Source organism: Pleurodeles waltl, chromosome 6 (genome assembly GCF_031143425.1).
Source record: "Pleurodeles waltl isolate 20211129_DDA chromosome 6, aPleWal1.hap1.20221129, whole genome shotgun sequence".
NCBI classification, from domain to species: domain Eukaryota; kingdom Metazoa; phylum Chordata; class Amphibia; order Caudata; family Salamandridae; genus Pleurodeles; species Pleurodeles waltl.
Window position 1 is genome coordinate 1,641,185,905 of NC_090445.1, and position 25,170 is coordinate 1,641,211,074.

The window sequence follows — 25,170 nt, forward strand, 5'->3', positions numbered from 1 at the left end:
GATGAGCCAGGATGACCCAGATGCCTGGGAACTCTATGATGCGCCTGTATCAGACAATAGTCCAGACTGCTACCCAGCAAGACCATCACCACTTGAAGATGTTACTGCCTACACGCAGGTGGTGTCCAGAGCGGCGGCTTTTCACAATGTTGCACTGCACGCTGAACCCATTGAGGATGACTTTTTATTTAATACTTTGTCGTCGACACACAGTCAGTACCAAAGTCTCCCAATGTTACCAGGGATGTTGAAACACGCGAAACAAGTATTTCAAGAACCCGTCAAAGGCAGAGCCATCACACCTAGGGTGGAGAAAAAGTACAAGCCTCCCCCTACAGACCCCGTGTACATCACACAACAGCTGACACCAGACTCAGTAGTAGTGGGCGCAGCACGTAAAAGGGCTAATTCACACACCTGGAGATGCACCACCACCCGACAAGGAAAGTCGAAAGTTTGATGCTGCGGGAAAAAGAGTTGCAGCACAAGCGGCCAATCAATGGCGCATTGCCAATTCCCAAGCTTTATTGTCAAGATATGACAGAGCTCATTGGGATGAAATGCAGCACTTTATAGAACATCTTCCCAAGGAGTTCCAAAAGCGTGCACAACAGGTGGTGGAAGAGGGCCAAAGTATCTCGAACAACCAGATAGGACCGGCAATGGATGCAGCGGACACAGCTGCAAGAACTGTGAATACAGCGGTCGCTATTCGGAGACACGCATGGCTACGCACCTCCGGGTTTAAGCCAGAGATCCAGCAGGTTGTGCTTAATATGCCTTTTAATGGACAGCAGTTGTTTGGGCCGGAGGTGGACACCGCTATAGAGAAGCTGAAGAAGGACACTGATACGGCCAAGGCCATGGGCGCGCTCTACTCCCCACAGAGCAGAGGCACATTTAGGAAGACACAATTTAGAGGGGGGTTTCGGGCCCAAAGCACAGAACCCTCAACCTCACAAACCAGACCCACATACCTGGGCCAGTATCAAAGAGGAGGCTTTCGGGGACAATACAGAGGTGGACAGTTCCCTAAAACTAGGGGAAATTTCCAAAGCCCCCTCAAACTAAACAATGACTTCAGTGTCACAAATCCCCAACACAACACCAGTGGCGGGGAGACTCGCAGAATATTACCAAAATTGGGAGGAAATAACAACAGACTCGTGGGTCCTAGCCATTATCCAACATGGTTATTGCATAGAATTCCTACAATTACCACCAAATGTGCCTCCAAGAACTCAGACAGCACTTGGATCTATTACAACTAGAAGTCCAAGCGTTGTTACAAAAAGACGCAATAGAGCTAGTACCCAACCATCAGAAAGGAACAGGTGTTTATTCCCTGTATTTTCTAATACCCAAAAAGGGCAAAACTCTGAGACCCATATTAGATCTCAGAACACTAAATCTTTACAGCAAATCAGATCACTTTCACATGGTGACACTTCAAGACATAATCCCCTTGCTTAAACAACAAGACTACATGTCAACTTTAGATCTCAAGGATGCGTACTTCCATATACCCATACATCCTTCACACAGAAAATACTTAAGGTTTGTAATCCAAGGAGTACATTACCAGTTCAAAGTGTTACCATTCTGGATAACAACAGCACCAAGGGTATTTACAAAATGCCTTGCAGTAGTAGCTGCACATATCAGAAGACAGCACATACACGTATTCCCGTATCTAGACGATTGGTTAATCAAAAACAACACTCAAGAACAGTGTCTTCAACACACAAAATACGTCATAGAAACCCTTCACAAACTGGGTTTCTCACTAAACTACCAGAAATCACACTTACAGCCGTGTCAAATACAACAATACTTAGGAGTAACAATCACCACAAAAAAAGGGATTGCCACTCCAAGTCCACAAAGGGTACAAGCATTCCAGAACGTAATACAAAACATGCACCCAAACCAAAATCTCAGGTAAAATTAGTGATGAAACTACTAGGCATGATGTCCTCATGCATAGCCATTGTCCCAAACGCAAGATTACACATGCAGCCCTTACAACAGTGCCTAGCAACACAATGGACACAAGCACAGGGTCAACTTCAAGATCTAGTGTTGATAGACCGCCAAACACACACCTCGCTTCAATGGTGGAATCATGTAAATTTAAATCAAGGGCGGCCTTTCCAAGACCCAGTGCCTCAATACGTGATCACAACAGATGCTTCCATGGTAGGGTGGGGAGCACACCTCAACCAACACAGCATCCAAGGACAAGGAGACACTCAGCAGAAACAACTTCATATAAATCAGCTAGAACTACTAGCAGTGTTTCTAGCGTTGAAAGCATTTCAACCGCTAATAGCCCACAAACATATTCTTGTCAAAACAGACAACATGACAACAATGTATTACCTAAACAAACAGGGAGGCACACACTCATCACAACTGTGTCTCTTAGCACAGAAGATTTGGCATTGGGCGATTCACAATCACATTCGCCTAATAGCGCAATACATCCCAGGAATTCAAAATCAGTTGGCCGACAATCTCAGTCGAGATCACCAACAAATCCACGAATGGGAGATTCATCCCCAGATACTACAAACCTACTTCCAAAACTGGGGAACACCGCAAATAGACCTATTCGCAACAAAAGAAAATGCAAAATGCCAAAACTTCGCATCCAGGTACCCACAGCCTCACTCCAAGGGCAATGCGTTATGGATGAGTTGGTCAGGGATATTTGCTTACGCTTTTCCCCCTCTCCCACTCCTTCCGTATCTAGTAAACAAATTGAGTCAAAACAAACTCAAACTAATACTAATAGCACCAACTTGGGCACGACAACCTTGGTACACAACACTACTAGACCTGTCAGTAGTGCCTCATATCAAACTACCAAACAGACCAGATCTGTTAACTCAACACAAACAGCAGATCAGACACCCGAATCCAGCATCGCTCAATCTAGCAATCTGGCTCCTGAAGTCTTAGAATTCGGACATCTAGACCTTACACAAGAATGTATGGAGGTCATCAAACAGGCTAGAAAACCTACTACAAGATACTGCTATGCAAATAAATGGAAATGATTTGTTTATTACTGTCATAATAATCAAATTCAACCATTACACGCGTCCGCTAAAGACATTGTAAGCTACTTACTACACTTACAAAAACCTAAGGTTCGATGGCATCTGTCGCTGTAGATACACATGTTCAGCATAGCTCGCCATCTGGTGTTGGGTTGGAGTGTTACAAGTTGTTTTTCTTCGAAGAAGTCTTTCGAGTCACGGGACCGAGTGACTCCTCCTTTTGTCTCCATTGCGCATGGGCGTCGACTCCATCTTCGATTGTTTTTTTTCCGCCATCGGGTTCGGACGTGTTCCTGTCGCTCCGAGTTTCGGAACGGAAAGTTAGTAGATTTCGGAAGATTTTCGTCGGTATTGTTGCGTTCGGGATCGGCGTAGTTAGATTCAACACCGCATCGAAGATCGACGCGCTCCGGTGCCCTTCGGGGTAGTTTTCGAGCCCCCGTTGGGGCCTGGTCGGCCCGACCGCGTGTCCAACACCGCTGATGGAACGGACCCGTTCCGTTTTTGTCCCAAATGCCACAACAAATACCCGTATACAGACCAACATTTGGTCTGTAACCTGTGCCTGTCACCTGAGCACAGTGAGGAGACTTGCGAAGCCTGTCGCGCGTTCCGGTCCCGAAAGACACTCCGTGACCGTCGAGCCAGGAGACTTCAGATGGCGTCCACGCCGACAGCGCACCGAGAGTTCGAGGAACAAGAGGAAGAAGAAACCTTTTCGATCCACGAATCGGACTCCGAGGAATTCGACGATCAAAGAACCGGGAGTAAGACGTCGAAAACAACACATAAGAAAAGTGACAAGGCCCAGGGGACGCCACTGCCACCAGGCCATGGCTCCACCCATAAGTTCGGTGACCGACCATCGGCACCGAAAAAGGCCAAAACAGTGCCGAGATCGTCCGACTCCGGTCGAGACACCGGCACGCAGCCTTCTCGGGATCGAGAAAGTTCTGGAGAGAAGCAACGACACCGAGATAGCGGTGTAGAAACGGCTCGACGCCGAGACAGCGGCACCGACGAAGATCGACGCCGAGAGGTTTCGACTCGAAAAAAGCCACCTCGGAGCCGAAAAAAGATACAGGCAGGGTTTCGGTGCCGAAACAACCCGTAACCGACCCAGGTCCAGGCTCTTATACAGAGGAGCAATCACTGTCCTCTCAGATGCGAAAGCATAGGTTTGAGGAAGAGCTGCAATCCACCGAAGTGGACCATACGCAAAAACGTATTTTCATACAGCAGGGAACAGGAAGAATAAGCACCCTTCCCCCTATTAGGAGAAAAAGGAGACTGGAGTTTCAAACAGACCAGGCGCCACAAACAAAAATGGTGAAAAAGGTGACTCTGCCACCCTCTCCTCCACCTGTAATTAACTTCTCACCAGCGCAAACTCCGTCACATTCCCCGGCTCACACCACCATGAGCCAAGGTGACCAGGATCAAGACGCTTGGGACTTATATGACGCCCCAGTGTCGGACAACAGTCCGGAGGCATATCCAACAAAGCCCTCACCACCTGAAGACAGCACAGCATATTCTCAAGTGGTGGCTAGAGCAGCACAATTCCACAACGTAAACCTCCACTCAGAACAAGTCGAGGATGACTTTTTATTCAACACCCTCTCCTCCACCCACAGCTCCTACCAAAGCCTGCCTATGCTGCCAGGTATGCTTCGGCACGCAAAGGAAATCTTCAAGGAGCCGGTCAAAAGTAGGGCAATAACGCCAAGGGTGGACAAGAAATATAAAGCACCTCCTACAGACCCTGTTTTCATCACCACACAGCTGCCACCAGATTCCGTCGTAGTGGGAGCAGCTCGGAAGAGAGCCAACTCCCACACATCTGGGGACGCACCACCCCCAGATAAAGAGAGCCGCAAGTTCGATGCAGCTGGGAAAAGAGTCGCAGTACAAGCTGCAAACCAGTGGCGCATCGCTAACTCTCAAGCACTACTTGCGCGCTATGACAGAGCCCATTGGGATGAGATGCAACACCTCATCGAGCATCTACCCAAGGAACTTCAAAAAGGGCAAAGCAGGTGGTTGAGGAAGGACAGAACATATCAAATAACCAGATACGATCTTCTATGGACGCAGCAGACACAGCTGCAAGAACAGTTAATACATCTGTGACCATTAGAAGGCACGCATGGCTAAGAACGTCTGGGTTCAAACCAGAGATACAGCAGGCAGTGCTCAATATGCCATTCAACGAAAAACAACTGTTCGGACCAGAAGTGGACACGGCAATCGAAAAACTTAAAAAAGACACTGACACTGCTAAAGCCATGGGCGCACTCTACTCCCCGCAGAGCAGAGGAACCTACAGCACCTTCCGCAAGACACCCTTTCGAGGGGGGTTTCGGGGTCAGGCCACACAAGCCAGCACCTCGCAGGCAACACCGTCCAGGGACAGTACAGGGGAGGCTTTCGGGGCCAATACAGAGGAGGGCAATTCCCTAGGAATAGAGGAAAATTTCAAAGCCCCAAAACCCCTACAACCAAGCAGTGACTCAGATGTCACTCACCCCCTCCACACAACACCAGTGGGGGGTAGAATAGGTCATTATTACAAAGCATGGGAGGAAATAACTACAGACACTTGGGTCTTAGCAATTATCCAACATGGTTATTGCATAGAATTCCTACAATTCCCTCCAAACATACCACCAAAAGCACAGAAATTGTCAAAACAACATTCCGACCTTCTGGAAATAGAAGTTCAAGCACTATTGCAAAAGAATGCAATCGAATTAGTACCAATCACACAAACAAACACAGGAGTCTATTCACTGTACTTCTTAATACCAAAAAAGGACAAAACACTGAGACCAATCCTAGACCTCAGAATACTAAACACCTACATCAAATCAGACCACTTTCACATGGTCACGCTACAAGAGGTGTTACCATTGCTAAAACTACAGGACTACATGACAACCTTAGACCTCAAAGACGCGTATTTCCATATACCAATACATCCATCTCACAGAAAATACCTACGGTTCGTATTCAAAGGAATACATTACCAATTCAAAGTATTGCCTTTTGGTTTAACAACCGCACCAAGAGTCTTTACAAAATGTCTAGCAGTAGTGGCTGCACACATCAGAAGGCAGCAAATACATGTATTCCCGTATCTAGACGATTGGCTAATCAAAACCAATTCACTAACAAAGTGCTTACAACACACAAATCAAATCATACAAACCCTCTACAAACTAGGTTTCACCGTCAACTTTGCAAAATCCAACATTTTGCCGTGCAAAGTACAACAATACCTGGGAGCCATAATAGACACAACAAAAGGAGTAGCCACTCCAAGTCCACAAAGAATTCAAAATTTCAACAAGATCATACAATGCATGTATCCAACACAAACAATACAAGCAAAGATGATATTACAACTCCTAGGCATGATGTCTTCATGCATAGCCATTGTCCCAAACGCAAGACTACACATGAGGCCCTTACAACAGTGCCTAGCATCACAATGGTCACAAGCACAGGGTCACCTTCTAGATCTGGTGTTGATAGACCGCCAAACTTACCTCTCGCTTCTATGGTGGAACAGTATAAATTTAAACAAAGGGCGGCCATTCCAAGACCCAGTGCCACAATACGTAATAACAACAGATGCTTCCATGACAGGGTGGGGAGCACACCTCAATCAACACAGCATACAAGGACAATGGAACGTACATCAAACAAAACTGCATATAAATCACCTAGAAATGCTAGCAGTTTTTCACGCATTGCGGGCTTTCCAACCAATTATAACTCACAAATACATTCTTGTCAAAACAGACAACATGACAACTATGTATTATCTAAACAAACAGGGGGGGACACACTCAACGCAGTTGAGTCTTCTAGCACAGAAAATATGGCGATGGGCAATTCACAACCACATTCGCCTAATAGAGCAGTTTATTCCAGGGATCCAGAATCAACTTGCAGACAATCTCTCTCGAGATCACCAACAATTCCACGAATGGGAAATTCACCCCCAAGTTCTAAACACTTACTTCAGACTCTGGGGAACACCTCAAATAGACTTGTTTGCAACAAGAGAGAACGCAAAATGCCAAAACTTCGCATCCAGATACCCACACAGGCAGTCCCAAGGCAATGCCCTATGGATGAACTGGTCAGGGATATTTGCCTACGCTTTTCCTCCTCTCCCTCTCCTTCCTTATCTGGTAAACAAATTGAGTCAAAACAAACTCAAACTCATTTTAATAGCACCAACTTGGGCAAGGCAACCCTGGTACACAACACTGCTAGACCTATCAGTAGTACCCCACATCAAATTGCCCAAAAGGCCGGATCTGTTAACACAACACAACCGACAGATCAGACATCCAGATCCAGCATCGCTGAATCTAGCAATCTGGCTCCTGAAATCCTAGAATTCGGACACTTACAACTTACCCAAGAATGTATGGAAGTCATAAAGCAAGCCAGAAGGCCGTCCACTAGGCACTGCTATGCAAGTAAATGGAAGAGGTTTGTCTGTTACTGCCATCATAATCAGATCCAACCTATACACGCAACTCCAAAGGATGTAGTGGGTTACTTGCTTCACTTACAGAAATCTAGCCTAGCCTTCTCTTCCATTAAAATACACCTTGCGGCAATATCTGCATACCTGCAGACTACCTATTCAACTTCCCTATATAGGATACCAGTCATTAAAGCATTCATGGAAGGGCTTAAAAGAATTATACCACCAAGAACACCACCTGTTCCTTCATGGAACTTAAATGTTGTCTTAACAAGACTCATGGGTCCACCTTTTGAACCCATGCACTCTTGCGAAATACAGTTCCTCACCTGGAAGGTTGCATTTCTCATCGCCATTACATCTCTAAGAAGAGTAAGCGAAATTCAGGCGTTTACAATACAAGAACCTTTTATACAACTACACAAAAATAAAGTCGTCCTAAGGACTAATCCGAAATTTTTACCAAAGGTTATTTCACCGTTCCATCTAAATCAAACAGTGGAACTACCAGTGTTCTTCCCACAGCCAGATTCCGTAGCTGAGAGGGCACTACATACATTAGATGTCAAAAGAGCATTAATGTACTACATTGACAGAACGAAAAACATCAGAAAGACTAAACAACTATTTATTGCATTCCAAAAACCTCATGCAGGAAACCCAATATCAAAACAAGGTATAGCCAGATGGATAGTTAAATGCATCCAAATCTGCTACCTTAAAGCAAAACGACAACTGCCCATTACACCAAGGGCACACTCAACCAGAAAAAAAGGTGCTACCATGGCCTTTCTAGGAAACATCACAATGCAAGAAATATGTAAGGCAGCCACATGGTCTACGCCACACACGTTCACCAAGCACTACTGTGTAGACGTGCTATCCGCACAGCAAGCCACAGTAGGTCAAGCCGTGTTAAGAACGTTATTTCAAACCACTTCCATTCCTACAGGCTGAACCACCGCTTTTGGGGAGATAACTGCTTACTAGTCTATGCAGAACATATGTATCTACAGCGACAGATGCCATCGAACTGAAAATGTCACTTACCCAGTGTACATCTGTTCGTGGCATCAGTCGCTGGAGATTCACATGTGCCCACCCACCTCCCCGGGAGCCTGTAGCAATTCGGAAGTTAGCTTCAACTTTGTATATTTGTATATATATTATTTTAGCCTTAAATAGGTACATACTTAGTCACTCCATTGCATGGGCACTATTACTACAACACAACTCCTACCTCACCCTCTGCGGGGAAAACAATCGAAGATGGAGTCGACGCCCATGCGCAATGGAGACAAAAGGAGGAGTCACTCGGTCCCGTGACTCGAAAGACTTCTTTGAAGAAAAACAACTTGTAACACTCCGACCCAACACCAGATGGCGAGCTATGCTGAACATGTGAATCTCCAGCGACTGATGCCACGAACAGATGTACACTGGGTAAGTGACATTTTCATTAGCTTTTTCATCCATTAAAATACATCTCACAGCAATTTCTGCCTATCTGCAAATTACACATTCAACTTCAACTTCACTATTTAGAATCCCAGTCATAAAAGCATTTATGGAGGGTCTAAAAAGGATCATTCCACCAAGAACACCACCAGTTCCTTCGTGGAACCTCAATATTGTATTAACGCGACTCATGGGTCCACCATTCGAACCCATGCACTCTTGTGAAATGCAATACTTAACTTGGAAAGTAGCCTTCCTAATAGCTATCACATCGCTCAGAAGAGTAAGTGAAAGACAAGCCTTTACCATACAGGAACCCTTTATACAAATACACAAACATAAAGTGGTTCTACGCACAAATCCCAAATTTTTGCCAAAAGTTATATCACCGTTCCACTTAAACCAAACTGTGGAACTCCCAGTGTTTTTTCCACAACCAGACTCTGTAGCTGAAAGAGCATTACATACATTAGACATAAAAAGAGCTCTAATGTACTACATTGATAGAACCAAGCAGTTTCGCAAAACAAAATAATTGTTTGTAGCTTTCCAAAAACCTCATGCAGGAAATCCAATATCCAAACAAGACATTGCCAGATGGATAGTTAAATGTATTCAAACCTGTTATGTTAAAGCTAAAAGAGAACTGCCTATTACACCAAAGGCACACTCCACTAGAAAGAAAGGCGCCACAATGACCTTTCTAGAAAATATACCAATGACAGAAATCTGTAAGGCAGCCACATGGTCTACGCCTCATACATTCACTAAACATTACTGCGTGGATGTGTTAACAACACAACAAGCCACAGTAGGACAAGCAGTACTAAGAACATTATTTCAAACAACTTCAACTCCTACAGGCTAAACCATCGCTTTTGGGGAGATAACTGCTTACTAGTCTATGCACAGCATGTGTATCTGCAGCTACACATGCCATCGAACGGAAAATGTCACTTACCCAGTGTACATCTGTTCGTGGCATGAGACGCTGCAGATTCACATGCACCCTCCCACCTCCCCGGGAGCCTGTAGCCGTTATAAGTTGATTAAAATTAAACTTGTACATTTGTAAATTTGTAAATATAACACTTTTAGTCACAATATGTACATACATACTTACTCCATTGCATGGGCACTATTACTATATACACAACTCCTACCTCACCCTCTGCGGGGGAAAACAATCTAAGATGGAGTCGACGCCCATGCACAATGGAGCCGAAATGGGAGGAGTCCCTCGATCTTGTGACTCGAAAAGACTTCTTAGAAGAAAAACAACTTGTAACACTCCGAGCCCAACACTAGATGCACAGCATGTGAATCTGCAGCGTCTCATGCCACGAACAGATGTACACTGGGTAAGTGACATTTTCCACATATATATATATATATATATATATATATATATATATATACACAGGGAGTGCAAAATTATTAGGCAAATTAGTATTTTGACCACATCATCCTCTTTATGCATGTTGTCTTACTCCAAGCTGTATAGGCTCGAAAGCCTACTACCAATTAAGCATATTAGGTGATGTGCATCTCTGTAATGAGAAGGGGTGTGGTCTAATGACATCAACACCCTATATCAGGTGTGCATAATTATTAGGCAACTTCCTTTCCTTTGGCAAAATGGGTCAAAAGAAGGACTTGACAGGCTCAGAAAAGTCAAAAATAGTGAGATATCTTGCAGAGGGATGCAGCACTCTTAAAATTGCAAAGCTTCTGAAGCGTGATCATCGAACAATCAAGCGTTTCATTCAAAATAGTCAACAGGGTCGCAAGAAGCGTGTGGAAAAACCAAGGCGCAAAATAACTGCCCATGTACTGAGAAAAGTCAAGCGTGCAGCTGCCACGATGCCACTTGCCACCAGTTTGGCCATATTTCAGAGCTGCAACATCACTGGAGTGCCCAAAAGCACAAGGTGTGCAATACTCAGAGACATGGCCAAGGTAAGAAAGGCTGAAAGACGACCACCACTGAACAAGACACACAAGCTGAAACGTCAAGACTGGGCCAAGAAATATCTCAAGACTGATTTTGCTAAGGTTTTATGGACTGATGAAATGAGAGTGAGTCTTGATGGGCCAGATGGATGGGCCCGTGGCTGGATTGGTAAAGGGCAGAGAGCTCCAGTCCGACTCAGACGCCAGCAAGGTGGAGGTGGAGTACTGGTTTGGGCTGGTATCATCAAAGATGAGCTTGTGGGGCCTTTTCGGGTTGAGGATGGAGTCAAGCTCAACTCCCAGTCCTACTGCCAGTTCCTGGAAGACACCTTCTTCAAGCAGTGGTACAGGAAGAAGTCTGCATCCTTCAAGAAAAACATGATTTTCATGCAGGACAATGCTCCATCACACGCGTCCAAGTACTCCACAGCGTGGCTGGCAAGAAAGGGTATAAAAGAAGGAAATCTAATGACATGGCCTCCTTGTTCACCTGATCTGAACCCCATTGAGAACCTGTGGTCCATCATCAAATGTGAGATTTACAAGGAGGGAAAACAGTACACCTCTCTGAACAGTGTCTGGGAGGCTGTGGTTGCTGCTGCACGCAATGTTGATGGTGAACCGATCAAAACACTGACAGAATCCATGGATGGCAGGCTTTTGAGTGTCCTTGCAAAGAAAGGTGGCTATATTGGTCACTGATTTGTTTTTGTTTTGTTTTTGAATGTCAGAAATGTATATTTGTGAATGTTGAGATGTTATATTGGTTTCACTGGTAATAATAAATAATTGAAATGGGTAAATATTTGTTTTTTGTTAAGTTGCCTAATAATTATGCACAGTAATAGTCACCTGCACACACAGATATCCCCCTAACATAGCTAAAACTAAAAACAAACTAAAAACTACTTCCAAAAATATTCAGCTTTGATATTAATGAGTTTTTTGGGTTCATTGAGAACATGGTTGTTGTTCAATAATAAAATGAATCCTCAAAAATACAACTTGCCTAATAATTCTGCACTCCCTGTGTGTATATATATATATATATATATATTTTTTTTTTTCTGTCCTTTAGGTCTGGAGGGTGAGAAGTGCTTCAAGCAGTTGATAGTTGTCAGACAGCAGTATCAATATAGTTTTGGACTTTTAGAGAGAACTCATGCGCTTGACACGTTACGTTTATCGAGTCAATAAGTGACATCCGCTAGCCGTGCCTATTCAGCTCTGCTTCTGAAGCATATCTAACATCTATCCGTCAGAAACTTAAATCTTACAGATCCTGTTTTTCACATGGCGATATATCAAAAGATGATGAATCTGCAGGAAGATAGCCATCACTAAACAAAACAAAATGACTTGCTTTTCTGTTAATATATCGGTTGGGATCATTGCCTTAAGCACAGATGAATAATTATAATATGAGTTTCACAAAGATGTAGTTCCCTGTCAGAATGTATGTTGATACTTAATTAGTGAAGCAGGAGTGGGAGCAGCCAAGTAGCCATTTAAAATTGTATGTACCTTAGAGAGGACTTAAAAACTTTTCTTGGTATAGCCCATGGGCTTTACACAAGTGGCTTTTTTGTTATGTATGACTTAACATTTCACTCGAATACCAGCACAACTGTATGTGTAATATTGCAATATTTTACTTTATAGTCCTATTACAGAACCTTGATACTGAGCTCTTAGGAATTCTGAATGTGCAAGTTAGTCACTGGGTATATAAACCATCACGTTCTTTAGTATGCTGCAGGCTAGCTCTTTACATTAAAAACTGTAAATCCTGTGATGGCAAACCATTTATAAGTGCTTGAAAACCGGACCAGGATAGCACTCTTGCATAATGAAATGCTACTTAATACAGTCTGTTGGTATGAAACGGATCTAAGAAGCTGAAATACGGCTATTTAGTAAGGGTCAGAGATGTACCTGACCCAAAGCTTTCCTGAACAAAACAGTCACCAAATCTTACTTAAGGAAATTAAAGCAGCATGGGATTATACTATTTGGAAAAATTACAGTAATCAAGTAATGATGATGCAGATATTGCTATCAGTATGCTTGTCAGCGTTACAGCAGTTGCATTGTATAAGTGCTAATGAATTACACTTTATTGGCCAAGTACTGTGTGCTTTGACAGTAACCTTTGTCGAAGTTCAATAAGTATATAATCTGCTGTTATAAAAATAACTTCAAAGCACTTAGTCATCTTCACTTTTTCAAACTGATACTGTTCATGCAAATACTTGTGATTTATGCTTTAAAATGTATTACCCAGCTGACGTTTGTTTATCTACAGATTGGTCTAAAAAAATTAAAGAAATATGAAAAAGAGTACCATACTATGAGGGAACAGCAAGCTGAACAGGAGGATCCTGTAGAAAGATTTGAGGTATGTTCTTCTAGCTGCCAAAAACGGACATTTCATTAATTATGCTCAAATGTAATTTCTGCTTTAATTCATTGTTTTGAGTGTTTCTCCAGTTTCAAAATTCTAACATGGAATTGATCCTGAGGACTTGAAATTGCAACCTTCTAGTTTGCTCAAATAGTACACAGTGATATGAACAACATTGCAAAAGCATATATGGTGTACACAGAGAGGCCTGGATTATCTTTGATTATTCTGTTTCAGAAGAATACCTTGCCAATGAAATTTTTTCAAATCTTATTATGAGCAATTTTATTTAATGCAGATCCCAAGATAAGCTGAGCACTTCCATCAATGCTGAACCAGTTTAAAAAAAAAAAAAAAAAAACGTTTCCACGCGTAGGTACCAATGGCGTGTTTACCCGACTCTAATGGTGTTGCATGAAGCACGCATTAACATGACCCTTACTTTTTCTTTCTTAGGTTAAATGTCTTTTGTTTCAGAACTTGGCCTTTGTATCTGTGTTATATTAGATTACATGTCACTGACTGGAAAGACTCTCCTTATACACTGTTGCTTTATCTACAGGCTTCAAATTAAAAATAGCATCATATTGTGGCCTTATTAAGGCTCTGCACAAAAATGAAATTCACTCGTGTGCCTGGCTTTGCTTGCCATTCTAATGCTATGCAAATGTTGTATGGATTTATATAGTGCTTGAACAAAGAAGTATTCATGCACTTGTGTAGTGAAGTTGTATCCATGACTACACTTGAGCAAATATGTGACAGGATCACTTTGTTCAGCTACATTCTTAATGCTGGGTGATGGCAGATATGAGATAGAAAATCTCTTCATTCTTTCCTTTTCATCACATATGTTCACTGCATAATTGTGACTGTTTAGAAGCTTGCAAAATATATTCAACAGGTTTGATCACAAAGCTAATGGCTGTTGCACAGTGGTGTCTGCTTTGTCTTGGGCCATGAGTAACCAGCAATTGCTGTGAAATGCCCTTCTGAAACGAAAAATACTTTCTGTTCTGCCAGTATCCGTATATTCATAGTAACCAATGAAGGGCAGTGGAATGGTTATTTATTTATGTATCAACAATTTCTTGACTTCTAAAAATTGATACTTCATTCCATTGTTTCTTTTGTTGTAGCATGCAAAGGCATGTAGCATAAAACTGTGCGTTGATGCATATATAGTATGGAAGTCACTGGAAGGATTGGTGACTTTTTTTCATTATGTGTGTGCAAGAGGAATGATAATCTCTTGGTGGTTTGTTTGGGGATTCATAGGTGAATTAATAATTTAGACTTTAGTTGGGAGTGCCAGTATCATTGTTCATAAGCAATAGAAGTAGGGACAGAGTCAGAGAGCTTGTCTGCTTTCATCAGACTTCCTTAGAATGGGCTCCTGAGACATAAAATTAATCCTTATTGCCGCACACATTTTAGGCAACTGCTGTGTAATACAGTCCCACTTATTGTGCTGCAACTTTTTAAAATATGCTCTAAATAGAAACCTATCTCATTTTCGTCACCCAGTACATGAGATTCAGTTGTGACAAAGGCAGGGCAAATAATCACTTGTCTATGCATTTATAAGAAACTAAAAGACTCAAATTTCTAATCTGAAATAGCTGTGACAAGAAGAAGAAAACGACATCACAGGGTCATAGTACAGATCATACAAATTAAAACAGTTTGCTTTGGTCAGACCTATACTGCGTAACTGCTACTATTATTTGGTTGATACCAGTGGTTGTATTCATCTTCTCGTTAGTGTAAAACATTCAGGAGAACGATAAAAATGTGTTTAGCTTCTGTAGCTAAAAGTAGTCTTGTATTAGTCATTCATGTCACATTACATAATGTTTTTAGGAAAGTGATAATCTGGTTTCATTAGGAATAGTTTAACTAAGAGACAACTTTGCACTACATGGACATATTAGGTTGAACAACCTTGAGTTAGATAGATGTTACGGTAACAGTCTAAATCCCAAAACCACTGAAATGTTTTCCCATGAAACCATATCCGACTTCTCCATAGCACTGCACATGACCTTAGGAATGACACCGTCAATGTGGCATGGGGGAGTGACATCTGTTGACTGTCAGAGAAACTACAACCTTTAAGGATCACACACTTTCAAATAATTTATTATGGTAATTGACAAAGGGTTGTTGTGACAAGTGCAGTGGGATATTGAATTTTGAAAGTAACAAAGTAGGAGGCTTTCAGGGATAGTTTTGTCACTTCAAAATGGCATTAAAGCATATTGAATGGTTTTGGTGATTTAAGTCCCATTTATTTGTGATTGGTCTAGGAATAAATGTTAACAAATAATTTATCCATTTGTCTTCAGCGCGAGAACAGACGCCTTCAAGAAGCAAACATGAGACTTGAACAAGAAAATGACGACCTTGCCCATGAATTAGTTACAAGCAAGATAGCATTACGGAAGGATTTGGATAATGTAAGTCTAACTTAAACTAGGATTTGTATTTTCCACACATTTTGACGCTAATTAGATGTATGTTTATTTTATGTGCTGGCTAAAGTTCCTGGCTTTTTCCAAACTTGTAAGATGTCTTTCCAAAGTTACAGGTTTATATTTGTGTTAAGACAAAGTAATTCCTCCCATACAATATACATACATTATTTTAAGCTTCAATGAGTGTATTACAATAGACAGTTGGAAAGTGTTCTACTCTCCATACATTTGTGAATTGATTGACAGCTTTTAATGTGTTTGTTACATTCCCTTCTTTCTGTTTCACAAACATGCTAGGATACCTGTGTCAGATGCTGAAACAAGTGTGTGATTCTTCAAGAAAAGAAAATCTCTGTGTAAACTAGAACCGCTAGGGTCTCTTGATACATTATGTTCAACGCAGCTACTGAGATTCACAGTGATTCTGTTCTGTTTACCACTTAATAGTTAACATAAATTTGATCATTACTTTAAGTACTTTCTGTAACCCGCCTTTAGATATTAGATATAATATATTCTGACAGTTACTTCTAACCACAGAGTCCTCCTCTTTAGAATATCCGAGGCACTGGACTAAATCTAAAGGTATTTCAGCATAGCCCTATGCGGCAGTAGGTGGTGGTGTGTGCTCCGCATCAACTCTGTTATGCCCCAGAACTGGCTGCAGCTGCATGTAGGCCACACCCAAGAGTTGTGATGCCAGTTCATTTCTTGCCAACCTCTAGTACATGTATATGCAGCTAGCTCCTGACTTCATCAGTTGAAGGTTTTTTTTCTCTCTGATTGTGCAAGGGGACATGCCCCCTCCTAAAACTACAAGGTTTAAGCCTTGAAGGCATGTTCACAAACAGCTGTCTGTGACAGATCCCCATGAGGTGTCTCTGGTATTTGGGGACTTACCACGTCTCCAAGTCACACGAGGATTGTACCCTGATATACCAGAAGGCAATTCAGGAATGCAAAGCCAAGCTGTATGTTGCTGAACATGGCAGCAAGTCACATAATGTCCACACCCACTTGAAGTTGAGGATGCAGACCCATTCATGCTCTCTTGGCCATTCCAGCATCAGGTCATCATCCCATTCTAAGTCTTTGGGTAAGTCCAATCCAAAGACAAACACAAGAAGTCCAAGCAGGTTTTGTTTCACCGTCACCACTCTCCATCTGAGAAGTTGCAAGAGCATCAAGGTGCCTCTTTCTCGCTTCTTGTCCCCTACATCAGGCAGATGATTCCACAACTGATCCAGTTAGCCCTGAATTTTCAAGGTCATTGGTGATATATCAGCAGTTTGAGGCATTTAAGGGACCTATGCTTCAAAGTTTGGGCACCTTACCAGCTCCCTGTGGTGTGCCTTTGAGCCACACTGATCCACTGAAGCCTACAGTCAGGTTACCTTCAGCTGGTCCACCCTTTGGGGTTGTCTTAAGCTCCTGAAGCTGCTTCGGGTTCAGCTTGGAGTTTGGTGCCGACTCCACACCCAGCACCACATTCCATGCTGGTTCCGCTGACACCAGAAACGCTGTTCCCATTGTCTTATCCAGCTCCAGACTTAATCTATCTCACCTCAGCTGAAGTCATGGTCTGGTACAATTCTGATGCTCCCAGGCCCAGTTAATTCTGACTCTGATAAGACAGGAGTCATCCTGCAGTGCTATACCAACTTTTTGGGTCAGACTCTGACAGGGGTCAAGCAGGTTTGGTGATGATGGCAGTGGTGGGGACAAATTTTCCCTAGAATATGACAATGACAATTTTTATCTGGACCTACAAGAGGCCAGTGGAGTGGATACTTCGCCTACCACAAGGCTGGGTTCTCCTTCTGGCCCTTCCACAGATGACTCTGCCTCATTCACCATAGTCATTAGAGAAGCGGCTGCGGTGCTAGACCTGCAGTTACCTTTTGTGGAGGTGAAAACTAAAGGTTCGATGGCATCTGTCGCTGTAGATACACATGTTGTGCATAGCCCGCCATCTGGTGTTGGGTCGGAGTGTTACAAGTTGTTTTTCTTCGAAGAAGTCTTTCGAGTCACGGGACCGAGGGACTCCTCCTCTTTGTCTCCATTGCGCATGGGCGTTGACTCCATCTTCGATTGTTTTCTTTCCGCCATCGGGTTCGGACGTGTTCCTTTCGCTCCGGGTTTCGGAACGGAAAGTTAGCTTAAAATCGGAAAATTACGTCGGTATTGTTGCGTTCGGGATCGGATTAGATAGCAACAACATCGAATCGATACGATAACATCTCCGTTGCCCTTCGGGGTAGTTTTCGATCCCCCGTCGGGGCCTGGTCGGCCCGACCGCGTGTGACATCGACGCTGATGGAACGGACCCCGTTCCGATTCTGTCCTAAATGCCACAACAAATACCCATATACAGACCAACATTCGGTCTGTAACCTGTGCCTGTCGCCCGAGCACAGGGAAGAAACTTGTGAGGCCTGTCGTGCGTTCCGGTCCCGAAAAACGCTCCGTGACCGCCGAGCCAGAAGACTGCAAATGGCGTCCACGCCGACAGGACACCGAGAATTCGAGGAACAAGAAGAAGTAGAAGCCTTCTCGATCCATGAATCGGACTCAGACGAATTCGACGACCATGAAACAGTGAGTAAGACGTCGAAGATAGCACATAAGAAAACTGACAAGGCCCAGGGGACGCCACTGCCATCAGGCCATGGCTCAACCCATAAAATCGGTGACCGACCATCGGCACCGAAGAAGGCCGAAATAGTGCCGAGATCGTCCGACTCGGGTCGAGACACAGGCACCCAGCCATCTCGGGACCGAGATAGTGCTGCCGGCAAAGATCGACGCCGAGATAGCGGAGCCGAAGCTGCTCGACGCAGAGACAGCGGCACCGAGGAGGATCGACGCCGAGAGGGTTCGACTCCAAAAAAGAGAAGTCTCCTCGGAGCCGAAAAAGAGCGTGGACATAGTTTCGGTGCCAAAACGACCCGCAACCGAGCCAACTACCGGTTCCTATTCAGAGGAACAATCACTGTCCTCTCAAATGCGAAAGCATAGATTCGAGGAGGAATTACAATCTACCGAGGTGGACCACACTCAAAAACGGATTTTTATACAGAGTGGAACAGGGAAAATAAGCACCCTTCCCCCTATTAGGAGGAAGAGGAGACTTGAATTCCAACAAGAACAAGCACCACAAACAAAACTGGTGAAGAAGGTAACTCCGCCACCCTCTCCTCCACCTGTAGCTCACATTTCACCGGCACAGACTCCGTCACATTCACCGGCTCACACTACCTTAAGCCAAGGTGACCAGGACCAAGATGCTTGGGACTTATACGACGCCCCAGTGTCGGACAACAGTCCAGAGGCGTATCCTACAAAGCCCTCACCACCAGAAGACAGCACAGCATATTCACAAGTGGTGGCTAGAGCAGCAGAGTTCCACAACGTGTCTCTACACTCGGAGCCTGTCGAGGATGACTTCCTCTTCAACACCCTCTCTTCCACACATAGCACCTACCAAAGCCTGCCTATGCTCCCAGGAATGCTAAGGCACGCAAAGGACATATTCAAAGAGCCTGTCAAGAGTAGGGCAATAACACCGAGGGTAGAAAAGAAATATAAAGCACCTCCCACAGACCCAGCTTTCATCACCTCACAACTGCCACCAGATTCGGTTGTGGTAGGGGCAGCTCGCAAGAGAGCAAACTCTCACACATCGGGCGATGCACCGCCCCCAGATAAGGAGAGCCGCAAGTTCGATGCAGCCGGTAAAAGGGTCGCAGTACAGGCTGCAAACCAGTGGCGCATCGCTAACTCTCAAGCGCTCCTAGCGCGATATGACAGAGCCCACTGGGACGAGATGCAACACCTCATTGAGCATCTACCCACAGAACTGCAAAAGAGGGCGAAACAAGTGGTTGAGGAGGGCCAAAACATCTCCAATAACCAGATACGCTCCTCTATGGACGCAGCGGACACAGCAGCAAGAACAATTAACACAGCAGTAACCATACGAAGGCACGCGTGGCTACGAACATCTGGTTTTAAACCAGAGATACAGCAGGCGGTGCTCAATATGCCATTCAATGAGCAACAATTGTTCGGACCTGAAGTGGACACGGCAATTGAGAAGCTAAAAAAGGACACTGACACTGCAAAAGCCATGGGCGCGCTCTACTCCCCGCAGAGCAGAGGCACTTTCAACACCTTCCGCAAGTCAACCTTTAGAGGGGGGTTTCGGGGTCAAGCCACACAAGCCAGTACCTCACATTCAACACCGTCCACCTACCAGGGACAGTACCAAAGGGGAGGCTTTCGGGGCCAGTACAGAGGAGGACAATTCCCTAGAAGCAGGGGAAAATTTCAAAGCCCCAAAACACCTACAACCAAACAGTGACTCACACGTCACTCATCCCCTCCACACAACACCAGTGGGGGGAATAATAAGTCAGTATTACCAAGCGTGGGAGAAAATAACAGGCACTTGGGTCTTAGCAATTATCCAACATGGTTATTGCATAGAATTTCTACAAATCCCTCCAAACATACCACCAAAAACACAGAATATATCAAAACAACATTCGGACCTCCTAGAAATAGAAGTTCAGGCATTACTGCAAAAGAACGCAATAGAACTGGTACCAGATACACAAACAAATACAGGGGTTTACTCGCTGTACTTTCTAATACCAAAGAAGGACAAAACACTGAGACCAATCCTAGACCTCAGAACACTAAATACATATATCAAATCAGAACACTTTCACATGGTCACGTTACAGGAAGTGTTACCATTGCTAAAGCAGCAAGATTACATGACAACCTTAGATCTCAAAGACGCGTATTTCCACATACCAATACATCCGTCGCACAGAAAATACCTAAGGTTCGTATTCAAAGGAATACATTACCAATTCAAAGTATTGTCGTTCGGTTTAACAACTGCACCAAGAGTCTTCACAAAATGCCTAGCAGTAGTGGCTGCACACATCAGAAGGCAGCAAATACACGTATTCCCGTATCTAGACGACTGGCTAATCAAGACCGACTCACTGACAAGGTGCTCACACCACACAGATCAGGTCATACAAACCCTCTACAAACTCGATTTCACCATCAACTATGCGCAATCACACATTCTGCCGTGCAAGGTACAACAATACCTAGGAGCGACAATAGACACAACAAGGGGAATAGCCACTCCAAGTCCACAAAGGGTTCAAAATTTCCAAAAGATTATACAACGCATGTATCCAACACAAAGAATACAGGCGAAGATGATATTACAACTCCTAGGCATGATGTCCTCATGCATAGCCATTGTCCCAAACGCAAGGTTGCACATGCGGCCCTTACAACAGTGCCTAGCATCACAATGGTCACAAGCACAGGGTCAGCTTCTAGATCTGGTGTTGATAGACCGCCTAACATACCTCTCGCTTCTATGGTGGAACAATATAAATTTAAACAAAGGGCGGCCTTTCCAAGACCCAGTGCCACAATACGTGATAACAACAGATGCTTCCATGACAGGGTGGGGAGCACACCTCAATCAACACAGCATACAAGGACAATGGGACGTACATCAAAGAAAGCTGCATATAAATCACCTTGAACTACTAGCAGTTTTCCAAGCATTAAAAGCATTTCAACCAATCATAACTCACAAATACATTCTTGTCAAAACGGACAACATGACAACAATGTATTATCTAAACAAACAGGGGGGGGACACACTCGACACAGCTGTGCCTTCTGGCACAAAAAATATGGCAATGGGCAATTCACAACCACATTCGCCTAATAGCACAGTTTATTCCAGGGATCCAGAATCAACTTGCAGACAATCTCTCTCGAGATCACCAACAGGTCCACGAATTGGAAATTCACCCCCAAATTCTAAACACTTACTTCAAACGTTGGGGGAACACCTCAAATAGACTTATTTGCAACAAAGGAGAACGCAAAATGCCAAAACTTCGCATCCAGATACCCACACAGGCAGTCTCAAGGCAATGCCCTATGGATGAACTGGTCAGGGATATTTGCGTACGCTTTTCCCCCCTCTCCCTCTCCTTCCATATCTAGTAAACAAATTGAGTCAAAACAAACTCAAACTCATACTGATAGCACCAACATGGGCAAGGCAACCATGGTACACAACACTGCTAGACCTATCAGTAGTACCCCACGTCAAGTTGCCCAACAGGCCAGATCTGTTAACACAACACAAACAACAGATCAGGCATCCAAACCCAGCATCGCTGAATCTAGCAATCTGGCTTCTGAAATCCTAGAATTCGGACACTTAAACCTCACACAAGAATGTATGGAAGTCATAAAGCAAGCTAGAAGACCATCCACTAGACACTGCTATGCAAGCAAATGGAAAAGGTTTGTTTGCTACTGCCATCATAATCAAATTCAACCATTACACGCATCTCCAAAGGATGGAGTGGGTTACTTACTACACTTACAAAAATCGAACCTGGCCTTCTCTTCCATTAAAATACACCTCGCAGCAATATCTGCATACCTGCAGATTACCCATTCAACTTCACTATTTAGGATACCTGTCATTAAAGTGTTTATGGAAGGCCTCAAAAGAATTATACCACCAAGGACACCACCTGTTCCTTCATGGAACCTCAACATCGTCTTAACAAGACTCATGGGTCCACCCTTTGAACCTATGCATTCTTGCGAAATACAATTCCTAACCTGGAAAGTTGCATTTCTCATCGCCATCACATCTCTAAGAAGAGTAAGTGAAATTCAGGCGTTTACAATACAAGAACCTTTTATCCAACTACACAAAAATAAAGTAGTCCTAAGGACCAATCCTACATTTTTGCCAAAGGTTATTTCACCGTTCCACCTAAATCAAACGGTAGAGCTACCAGTGTTCTTCCCACAGCCAGATTCCATAGCTGAAAGGGCACTACATACATACATTAGACGTCAAAAGAGCACTAATGTACTACATCGACAGAACTAAAAACATCAGAAAAACTAAACAACTGTTTATTGCATTTCAAAAACCTCACGCAGGAAACCCAATATCGAAACAGGATATAGCCAGATGGATAGTTAAGTGCATCCAAATCTGCTACCTTAAAGCAAAAAGACAACTGCCCATTACACCAAGGGCACACTCAACCAGAAAGAAAGGCGCTACCATGGCCTTCCTAGGGAATATTCCAATGCACGAAATATGTAAGGCAGCCACATGGTCTACGCCTCACACATTTACCAAGCACTACTGTGTAGACGTGCTATCCGCACAACAAGCCACAGTAGGTCAAGCCGTACTAAAAACCTTATTTCAGACTACTTCCACTCCTACAGGCTGAGCCACCGCTTTTGGGGAGATAACTGCTTACTAGTCTATGCACAACATGTGTATCTACAGCGACAGATGCCATCGAACTGAAAATGTCACTTACCCAGTGTACATCTGTTCGTGGCATCAGTCGCTGAAGATTCACATGTGCCCACCCACCTCCCCGGGAGCCTGTAGCCGTTTGGAAGTTAGCTTCAACTTTGTACATTTGTAAATATATTAAATCTTAAATAGGTACATACTTATTCCCTCCATTGCATGGGCACTATTACTAACAAACAACTCCTACCTCACCCTCTGCGGGGAAAACAATCGAAGATGGAGTCGACGCCCATGCGCAATGGAGACAAAGAGGAGGAGTCCCTCGGTCCTGTGACTCGAAAGACTTCTTCGAAGAAAAACAACTTGTAACACTCCGACCCAACACCAGATGGCGGGCTATGCACAACATGTGAATCTTCAGCGACTGATGCCACGAACAGATGTACACTGGGTAAGTGACATTTTCATTCTAATGGAATTTTACAACTCGAACTGACCTCATTTGATCCTTTTCCTGTCTGACACCCTCATGGTTGGTTTGACTAAACATGCGCCTGCCTGCCTGTGGCAGACAGGTGACAACTCCCCAGAACCACCCCGAGTGATACTGCTTTCCTGATGCAGCACCCTACCCTTGAGAGCCCAAAGTGCAGGCATCTATTAGCATACTTAATCCGAATTAATTTCCCACAATGTCCCCCCAAACCCGTCCCCCCGCCTTATGTCAAGAATATTTGAGGCATTTGGAAAGAGTATGTTTTCATCAGATAATCCAGCCCTTCGGTAAGTCAGTACCAGCTGCTTTCTGGGTAGTTACTCCTATGCATTTTGGGCTGTGGCTGGACTGGGGCAGAAACTAGGCCATGGACACAAAATAAAAGTGGCCCTCCTTAGCAAATTCGATAGCTAAACAAAAATATCGCTCACATTTGCAAAAAGGGCAGTTTGTAACTCGTAAAGACATGTTGTATAGCTGTTATGATGGGTGACTGCATGCATTTGTGCTTGCTCTAAGCAATGCTTGGAGTAATATCAGGGAAATCAACAGTAAAAACCAACACCACAAAATATGCCCAAAAACCTTTAAAAAAAAAAAAAAAAAGGGTAACACAGTGACAGACCAGCCCCTCGGGCACTGTCTGATTGCCCTATGAGCCAGTCCGACACTGCATGGTCACAGATCTTGCCAACAGTTGAAGAAGAATTCTGAGCCAACTTGACACAAGCCATTCTATATGGCCAGGATGCAGTCATACGATCAGGCCTAGACACAACCAACCGTTTAGATAGGGTGGTTGAAACCAGTGTGTTTCTCCAGCTTCATGCATGGATGAGATTCACAACCTTTATGGGTGATGCTCAAGTGTCACATTCATGGATATGCCTTTTGGTGTGTCTTGTCTTGTTTGGTGAGAATGTAGACTCTGCCCCCAAGAGTTTCAAAGGGAGTACAGCCAGTGCATGCTCTGTCTGTACTGCCAAACTCACAAGGCTGTATCTCCAACACTTTTGCTGCTTTTGAGAGATCGCAAGGGGTTTTGCCTAAACGCAGCATCGAGGCCTACCATCTTAGTACTTTTGAGGTTGGTATAGGAGGTCCAGCAGACAAGCTCCAGGCTCACAGAGACACCAAACTTCCCAGTCCCTGCAGCAGCCTCCAAGCGGCTTTAGTTTTCCCCTTAGTGGCATGCAATCACCCTTTGGGAGGCAGAATGAGTCATTGTGTACATTGATGGCAAGCCATAACATGTGGCAGGTGGGTCCTGCAGACAGTCCCAATGGGGCTACACTCTGCCATTCTTATCCACCTCAGAGCAGCTTTCAAATACTATTTGACTAGTAATTTCCAGCTCCTTTCAAGAAAGGCACTATAGTGAAAGTCTTGGCCTCAAATATCGAAAATGGGTGTCACTCCTGTTATTTCCTCGTGCCGGGAAAGGGCAGAGGCCTTAGCC

General features: G+C 44.0%; 1 protein-coding gene across 3 annotated transcripts in view; it reads left to right on the forward strand.

Annotated features, from left to right (window-relative positions):
• RABGAP1 (RAB GTPase activating protein 1) overlaps nt 1-25,170 on the forward strand; it is an 885,283-nt gene that overhangs the window by 715,209 nt on the left and 144,904 nt on the right. For all 3 annotated transcript variants that reach the window (XM_069241548.1, XM_069241547.1, XM_069241549.1), the window contains 2 exons: nt 13,289-13,381; nt 15,736-15,846. In XM_069241548.1, coding sequence (XP_069097649.1) covers nt 13,289-13,381; nt 15,736-15,846 — 204 coding nt within the window. The remainder of the gene's footprint in view (nt 1-13,288; nt 13,382-15,735; nt 15,847-25,170) is intronic.